We start from the raw sequence: 8,992 nt of genomic DNA, 5'->3' as shown, positions 1-8,992 counted from the left end.
GCCCGGCACGGGGAGGAGGAGGGGGCTGCAGAGCTGGTGGCTGAGCTGTGAGCCTGGCCGTGCTGCCTGTGCCCCCTCATGCTGTCTTTTCCTCCCCTTTCTGGGGGAATATGGGCTGGAGAGGGAGCCCCAGCACCATCCAGCTTCTCCTCCTGTGGGGCACTGCCGCTTGAGCCCGCTCTTCAAAGAAGAGCAAAAGCTTCCTGCAGAGCTGCTCAATCTCAAATCCTCCCAAAAGGGCACGAGCATCTCAAGGAGAGGTTTTTTTTTAGAGCTGGGAAGGGGCTCCTGGTGCCCTGCACTGCTCTGTGGCTGCAGTGAGGACTGAGAAGCAAAAGTCCAAGCCCTGTGTGCTGAAACACGGGGCTGAAACTGGTGATTAAATGACTGGTCTCCTTCCAGAGGGCAGTGACGGGTTTGGATGTGCCAGCTCCCACACACGCACGTTCTCCATCGGTCGATACGGGAAGAGCTCAGCCAGCAGAGGGCAATGGCATAGATGCACGTATATGCTCATACACGCATGCAGAACATACCCCAGGGCTGCTGGGGGGAACTCTCCAGTATTCATGCAGCAAAAGCTGGGACTTTCGCTGCATGAATACTTTTGCCACGCACACATGCAGGCGTGGACACACTGAGCTCTTCAGTGGGTACCAACAGTCTGCCTGACTTCATGTTGCCCATGTTCATATTTTTTAACTAGGAAGGCCTTCCCTCCTCCCTTCCCAAGAGAAAATAAGCTGTTAAAGTGTGAAATGAAGCCTTGCTTGATAATGAAAGATATCAGACGGGCTGGTGCAGTTCTGTTTGTGGAGCAAAGATCTGGAAGGGAGGATGAAAGCTAATCCTTCCTTGCCTGCAAGAATGAACCCTACTGAAGCAAGCGTAGGACTTTTCCTAAGCAGGCAGAGACCATGCTTCAAAGACCCTGTTGGCATCAGGCTCCTACCAGAGCAGAAGCAACTGGCTCTTTGAGAGGGGCCCTAGCCCACTGCCTGGGCATGAGGAATGCAAAAGGCAGGGAAAAACCTCTCTTGCTTGCTTTCCAGTTCTGCCTGGCTGTGTTTCAGGGAACAGGACAGTGATAATAACCATCTTAATAGCTTCTGGAAAGCAAGGCAGAATTTGACAATGTGAAGCTTAAATGGCAGTAAGCAAACATCAAACAGATATCCACTGTTCAGAGGGTTTCTAGAGTGATGCTTGGTCAGTCCTGCAGCCTGGCCCTGACCACATCAGTTTTATCTGGGTCTTAATTCTGAAATTCATGTCTGTTGGGTGAACACAAAGTTGCCAGCTGAAATGGGGAGCTGCAGGTGTTATGTGATGGGAGAGGACAGCAGCCTCACTCAGCCCTGCTTTGTGCCCCTCAGGAGGACCATACCAGCAAAAGAGGGGCAGAATCTCAGCCAGTCTTCCTGGGTCCAGAGCCTTTGGTGTGAAAAGAAGGGGACTCTTGATGGTGTTCAGGTGTTCCCTCGTATCATCTGCTCTCAGCTCCAGTCTCTTCTAGCAAAGAAATGCAGCAAAGCTTCTGCTTCCTCTCTAACAGGCATTTGATTTCAAAAAGCCTAAGACACCTTATGTGGAAGGCTGGCAGAAATAAGGTCTAAGTCCTAGCCAGGCCATGGACACTGCCCCACAATCGTCCTGGTCCCCTGAATGAGGGAATCACCTAGTCTGATACTAATAAACAACCTCCCTGCTGTTCTTGCCAGTACCGCCGGCATCGCCCATGCAGAGCGCCCAAGGACTCTGGTTTGGCAGAAGTCCTGGGAAGAAGCTGTTCAGTGAGGTCCCTCTCCAGTCAGGTCTAAGCCAGCAGAAATCCCACTTCCCTCAGGAGTGACTCAAGTAGTCCTTTATTGACTTGCCAAATCCCTCTTTGAACCCGGTTCTTTTTTAAAAGGGGCTCCACCCTGGGGACACCATCAGGTCCTGAGGTTGGGCCAATTTTTGTCTTCAGATCTTGTTCCCTCTAAGGCAACAGACCCATCCTTCTTGAGATGTTTGCCCCCTTCCCCCAGCTCTTCTTTCTGAAGTGCAGCTGATGCTGCAGGCAGCTTCCTCACTCCCAAACAACTCTGCAAGAGCTGGTTTGCCCTCAGAGGCGGCCTGCGCAGTCGCTGTGCCAAACCAGATCAACCCCAGTCTTCAGCTCTGCTGTTCAGGGCCCATGCAGCAATTAATAGATTGATGCTGCAGAAAGACGGCTAAAAGAAGCAATCTCCCTGGGTTATTTACAATTTATAGTGGATGAAGAACTGTTTGAGAAACCAAGAGGAAGCAGCATAAGATCTGCCTCTTTTCACATACAAATGAGCCTCACAGAGCCTAAATTATCTCTCTCATCCCTGCCGCAGGGCTGGGTCTCCACAGCTGGCTTGGAGCATGCCTGGATGACAAGGAGCTATTCTGAAAGACTCCTGGCCTTTGGAGACTTCTGCTGCTTAACCTTGGGAGGTCAAAAGTTCTTATCTCGGATTTCTGAAGGGAGATCTCTTCATGTGATGTCAAAAGGTGTTGGGTTTGTGGAGAGAGGGCAGGATAGCAAGGTGGGGACCTAAGAGGAGGAGTGATTCCTGTTCAGCTGTGCTAAAGGAAGAGCAAGCTCCTGCTTCTGGGGCTGACTTGTGATCAGGGAAGGCAATACATGATGCAGATCTGCTCTGCTGGCCAGGCTGACTTCCCTGTCACCATGTGCAAAGCAGCATGAGCCTCACTCGCATGTCCCAGGCTGGACTCAAAGCTCAGGTTAGGTTTCCTTTCGGAGACGTCACGTGCCTGGGGTATAGCATGTCTCCCAGGGGTTCTGGGTGAGCAGAAGGTCTTTTCTTCAAAGGGTTCTGACTGTCCGTATTCCCATTCCCAGCACTAAAATCACTAAAACCAGCAAAGATTAGATCTGCAGCTTCTGTATGTTAAGTGGTGTTTGGGGAAAAGTGAAGACAGAGGTAGGTGCTCCTTGGACACCATCTGGCTAATTTCTTAGATTTGATGCAACTGGAGTATCAGGTAAGGAAATGCAAACTTCCTCTGCTTTAGGAGGACACACACACACTTGCACACTCTCACACTGCCCCAGTTAGCCCATTCCTGACCTTCTGCCCGCTCTGCAGCTCTCCCATTGATTTGAATTAAGACTCTGGATTTATATTGTATTGATTACCTTTAATAAAAAATACCACCGGTTGTTACTATAAGAGTTCAAAACTTGCACTGTCTAATGGGCAGAGTCACAGGCAGGTGGGAGTGGAAATCTTTTCTGCGGGTGGCATGGCTCTGGGGTCACCTTCTCTGGCCCACTGAGCCTCACAGGTCCCAGCATCTCCACCACCCTACTTTCAGAAAACAAAAGGCACCCGACGCTTGCACCTACGAGCCATTGCAAGGAGAAGAGCCTGCGGACTTACGGAGGAAATATTCTGCTGTATCGGCTTCATAATCTGCATCCTCAGGGAAGTGATCGATTTGCTTACACAGACCTTTAAAATTCCCTAGGGAACAAGAGAAAAAAAGAACAAATGAGAACACCAAAACCTGCCTCGCAGGAACAGCTGCCCTCTGCATTGCCCTTTGTGCCCGCCCTGCCTTCCTCCCAGGCAGCACGCACACTCGTGTATAATTAATACTCATTAAAAGCCCAGGTACTCTCCTTGCACACTCGCACACATATCTCCCTCTTATTTGCACAGGAACATGAGATTTGCCATCTGGATCCAGCCTGATGCCCACCTGTCCCAGTGCTCCTCGCTCAACAGTGGAGAGCACCAGTGGCTTTGGCCAGCAGGTATGACAGGTGCTACTGCCTGCCTCTGAAGGAGGAGGGATGGGGAGAGGAGCCAGAGGCTGGGTCACGCTGCAAAGCACAGGGTTGGAGTCCCTTCCCTCAGCATCCACTGGCGGAACCGTGGGGGTTTGTGTTTCACTTGGCATGACCTGGGTGGATCCCAGCAGTGCTGTGTATGGCAGGGTGATCAGGTTTGGGTGGAAAAGCGTTCGTTTCTCTCAGCTGTGAATTTGCTGCCTATTAATTTCACAGGCAGGATACATGCTCTTGTTCTGGTGTGGTACGAGAAGAACAAAAGATCTTAATCTACTTCTCCATATGACTGCTTGTTTCTGCAAACCTTTATTGGGCCTCCTCTTGTGTTCTCTCAAAGACTGAGGCTACAAGAAGCTTGATGCAAGTGTGTGTATGCAGCTCAGCAATGAAACATACTTTGCACTGAGGGAGCAACGTCTTCTGCCATGAATGAGGGAAGCTGGGCTGGTCCCCCTCAGTTTCATCAGGCTAGTTTATGCACAGGGCCTTCTTCTAGCTTTAGTCATGGGGCATCCTTTTTCACACACTCCATGATCAGCAAAGCCATCCCAACAGGAAGCCAGCGACATCTTCCCAGTCTTTTGTCATCTAGGATGTCTACCAGGCTCTTAATTTCATTATTCACGTCTCTCTCCTCTTGAACTCGGGAATACCACTCCAGAGAGGTCATCCTCAAGCCATGTCATCATCATGACCACTGGTTGACTAGTATCTCAAAGTTCATGCTCGTACAGTGGTAACCATGTGGAAACCAACTTCATTATATGTCCTGGGGTTCCCCCCAACTTTTTCTCCTGCCTTCCCTCACATTTCCTTCTGGACTCTTGCACTGGCCGGCCATTAACACAGAACTGATGGACATAATCTGTCCAGAAAGGAGGGACGCAGTGTATGCATGAGGTGCATGGATAGGCATGGTGATCTCATGGCCCCCTCACCAGAGGTCAATCACCAAAGTGGCTCAGGTTTTCCGATCCTTCCTCAGAAGAGTTTGGAGCCTGAGTCTGGAGAGTGACAAATGCTATGGCAACCTGGGAAAGCCACCTACCACCCTGGCCCTGAGCCCAGCCGCTGGACCAGCTGGGTGTCAGGGTCAGGAGACAGTGAAGCCACCATGCTTGTGGTTGTTGCCTCTAGGAAGAGTTGCTTGTGAGGAACCTAGAGCTCCTCTAGGCCAACCCTACCAAGTCTGAGATCTGCAGGGACCATGTCAGGTCCCAGAGTTGTGTTTTGGAAGGTTTATTCCAGATGAATTTCAACGATCCTTCAGGTATTTGGGAATAGCTGGAAGAAGAACCAAGCTCAAAGGAGTCCCTCTGAGTTTCCTCTTGAAGTCAAGTCTTCCTGCACCAAAGTTTGGGATGCTTTGGGAGGCAGTGCTGAGCAAATAGCTGAAAAAGGCAGGTAGGTGGGTTCCTCTAGGTCAGTCCCCAAGCTTGGCTTCTTCTGCATCCAGTCGGCTTGCATCTGATGCTTCTGAGATACCTATCACCTTTAACTACTAGTTCAAAGAGCTTCCATGGAGAAGCTAGGGACAGTAGAGAGGAGTGTTTGTGCATATAAGAGGTAAGTAATAAAGTAGGAACAAAGCGTCTCCAGGTACCTCTGAATTGTTATTCCTGCATTGCAACCACAGGTTATGAAAGGAGGTTATTAATCACCCATCCCCAATCCAATTACCTCATTCAAGAAGTGTTTGCTGCTCAGCCATGGCTCTTCTGGAAGGAAAACTTCATAGCTAGGCAAATTCCCTTGCCATACTCACACCCTGCTACTTGTCCACTTAAATACCTGTGAGGAAAGCAGATACAGCAGGAAGGGGGTCTTTTCCCTTGCTTGTCCCTGACTGCCTGGGGCCATCTGCCTGTGACAGATGAGCAGCTCATCACCCTGTTCCTTTGGCTGCAGTCACTGCTGTACAGTGCACATGAACATTGCTGCTCTCTGAGGCACTGAGGAAGTCTCCAGCCTCAGATTTCAGCTCCTTGCCCAGCAGATCGTGAATATTGAGTGCCTCCTGCCTGTACACACTGGGGGAGCAGGCAAAGCCTGCATGTACCTTCCAGATGAGGCTCCTGGCACACAGCCAGAGCCCCCAGTTGGAATCAGCCAGGGAGGGAAGAGGCATTGCATCTGGAAACCACCTCACTCTGTCCCATCCTTTCTCTGCCTCCTCTCTTCTCCCTCTCCCCTTCTCCATTTCTTGCTGTATTTGTGCCTGTTCAATTCCTATGTGAAGAATCAAGCTGCTTGGGAAAGAGGCTGCATCTTGAGCAGGGTGTCTTTTATATGGACTCGTGTGGGTTAGAGGTTCAGCACTTAGGCACTGTGGGGGGAAGTGCAGGCTCTTTGAAAATCTGCTCCCGGAGCTGAGTGTCCAAAAGGTCTTGCTGATGTGGCTCAGCAGGGTACTTGGCCATTGGGGTGTCCAGCCTTGCTTAAAATGCTGTGCCATTGAGGAGCTGCCCTTCACTGCAGGTTGATACACTGTGCCAGGCTGATCCCCCTCCCCGGCTCAACCCCCTCGGGGTTTGTGAGGGCAGGGTGGGCAGCGTTGGTCCTACTTTAGCCCCTGCTTTGTCTATGCTCAGCACAAAGTACCATGGCTCTGGATACTGACTATTTTCCTGTGCTACCACACCCTCTCCTCATGCCTCCTATTTCCTCTGGGCAATGGATGGGGAAAGGATGCAGAATTTAGGTCATTAATGCGGTAACTGGGAATATAAGAGAACAAGATTCAGTTTTTGCTGTGCCACAGGCATGCTGTTAAAACCATTTCTTCTCTCTGCCTTAGAGTCCTACCTTGTAAAATGGGGGTGACAGCCCTCCTCTGCCTCGTGCCATACGGGGACGTGTTAAAGAGGGCATGGTGTGGGTGCGCTGGTGCAAACGGCTGTGCAAGTGCACGGAGTAGGTGAGCGACGGATGGCGATGGTTCAGAAGCCATCCCGGTGGAGGAAAGGCCTCGATGTCACTTCTTATGCCAAGGTCACTCAGCAATTCTCTGATGGACCTGTGAGATGTGGCCTGCTGAGATGGTGCAGTAGCCTCCCTGGAACCTGTGCTGGTGAAAGCTCTGTGGCCATGTGTGGGTAGGGGGATGGAGCCTCTCAGCAGTGCTGCCGAGGTCTGACACAACAGCCTTCTTCTGTACCACAAGTGCAGTTTGCAGAGCCAGGGAGGGAAGAGCCATGTGCCACCCTATAGTTAATACTCCTGAATGCCTGAGCAAAAGCAAATCATTATTTGGGAGGGTGTGTAGGGCTCTGAGACCCCCTCAAGGGAGTAAGAGCAATATCTCCTCTGCACTTGTCTCCCTTTGCCCTTCTCATTCTTCCTGACTTGAGCAATCTCATGCTGCAAACCCTGAAACAGGCAGGTGTAGAATGCTCTGGCTTTTCCTGCACACCTCTGAGAAACTTAAGCCATGCATTTCCACCTCCTCCCTGCAGCTCTCCCAGTGCAGTTCAACCTCTCCCCTCATAATCTTTCTCATGCTCACCCACTAGATCTTCCTCCCATTTCTCAGTCTCTCGGTGTGGGCATCCTCTGAGCAGCCTGCTTTGGGATGTACAGGCTGCAAAGGAGGCAGGGAGGAGCTCTGACTTACCTCAGGACAGAAAGTCTGGGGATGACAGATCAGCCCCCAGGTCCCCTGCATATTACTGGGAGTCAGATGAGATCCTCACCATTTCCTTATCACCTGCACAAGCTTTGGAAAATGCAGTTTAGAGGAGCTAGGACTGGTGCAACAGGCACCTCATCTCCAAGTGCCTGGACTGGGACAGAAGTAGCCCAGCCATGGCATTAAGAGCAGAGGCAACCTGCTGTACTGCCAAGTGGGACTGAATGTCTAAGATGCATGAAAATCAACGTTAGCTGCATGTTTATCCCTCAGAGACACCTCCTCCAAAGCAGCCAGGTCATGATTTGGGTACATGCTGTCTATCCAGGACAGCTGGCAGCCATCAGCTCTACTGCAGCGAGAGTCAGACCGAGTTACCCCCGATGAGAACCTGGCTCAGTATTGTTGGTGATACGGTTTATTTTTGTGTCGCTTTGTGCAGCTTGTCTCTTTCAGAAGTCCTGCTTGCCTGCAGAGTGCAATCCATCACAAAATAGTAAGTTCCAAAGAATGAAAAGCTACTCCCTTCCTGCAGGGTAGGAACACTTTTAAATGGCCAGGACTGTACATCTGAAAACTGGGACCCAGAGGCAGAGGAAAAGACATCCAAAAGGAGAGAAGCAGACAAAGAGGAATGAGAACAGAAAGACCTGTTTTCCCAGAATGATTTGTGATATTTCCATTTATGGAAAAAAGCAATCCACTGAAAGCTTTCCTTTAGTCTCACTCTCTAATTTAGCAGAGGTTTTGGCATGATGGCTTCTAGAGAAATAAATAAAGGGGGCTGGAAATAGCTGTTGTCTCTAAAAGCTCAGAAAGACAGCTTGGTGTTGGCCAAGGATTCAGTACCTCTTTCTGCCACACTTTCCCTGTATCATTTTAGGCAAGTCACTTAACTCCGCTCTTCTTTCACTGAAAATGGGAATAATGGTATTTCCCTGCCTCAGGATATATTTGTATTAAAAATATGAAAGTAATCAGACACTGGAATCACTTGGGCCAGATAATTCTCCCCACCTTCCAGTTCAAACGTAATGTGCTCATCTTTGATGTGACCTTCTCCTAAATAAACATGAAGGCTGCACACATGTGAAAGATCTCCCAAATTCACGTGTGATTCCTGCCTTAGAAGTAATCCTTATTGAAGATTAAACTAATATTTGCTATCTACCTGTTGAAAGGAATGCGAGAATTGGCTCATGAAGGGCGAGTAGTCAGACACAAACAGGAACATTTATTTCTGTTCCAGGACCCCGTTTCTGAGCTGAGTCTGTTTGGTACCAGGTGGTGAAGTGGGGCTCAGAGCCAGCCTCTGGGCTGGGAAGACAAATTCCACAGCTACGTGGCAAACTGTTGGCATGTCTTACTTACTTACACACACTGGCAAGGGGCTTCCAAACCAGGAGCGGAGGTTTGCCGATCCTGTTAAAAATGACACTAGTGACACCGAGTCTCTCCGGATTTTAATACTCAACCTGACATGACTTCAAGAGGAAGGAGTGAGGTTGTGTCCTGGTTTTGCTAGGGTAGAGTTA

At 50.0% G+C, this 8,992-nt stretch overlaps 1 protein-coding gene across 1 annotated transcript in view; it reads right to left on the bottom strand.

Annotated features, from left to right (window-relative positions):
* The window catches only part of LOC104530837 (voltage-dependent calcium channel gamma-2 subunit), a gene marked incomplete at its 3' end in the record, with an annotated part of 7,927 nt that extends 1,148 nt beyond the window's left edge, over positions 1-6,779 (bottom strand). Inside the window, exons 1-2 of the mRNA XM_010175544.2 lie at positions 6,635-6,779; positions 3,417-3,500 (exon numbers count right to left, since the gene is read on the bottom strand). Coding sequence (XP_010173846.2) covers positions 3,417-3,500; positions 6,635-6,779 — 229 coding nt within the window. The remainder of the gene's footprint in view (positions 1-3,416; positions 3,501-6,634) is intronic.
* Between the last annotated feature and the right edge of the window lie 2,213 nt (positions 6,780-8,992).

Source organism: Antrostomus carolinensis, unplaced genomic scaffold (genome assembly GCF_000700745.2).
Source record: "Antrostomus carolinensis isolate BGI_N321 unplaced genomic scaffold, ASM70074v2 scaffold35509, whole genome shotgun sequence".
NCBI classification, from domain to species: domain Eukaryota; kingdom Metazoa; phylum Chordata; class Aves; order Caprimulgiformes; family Caprimulgidae; genus Antrostomus; species Antrostomus carolinensis.
Note: the sequence above shows the minus strand (reverse complement) of the source record. Positions and strands in the feature narration are given on the sequence as shown.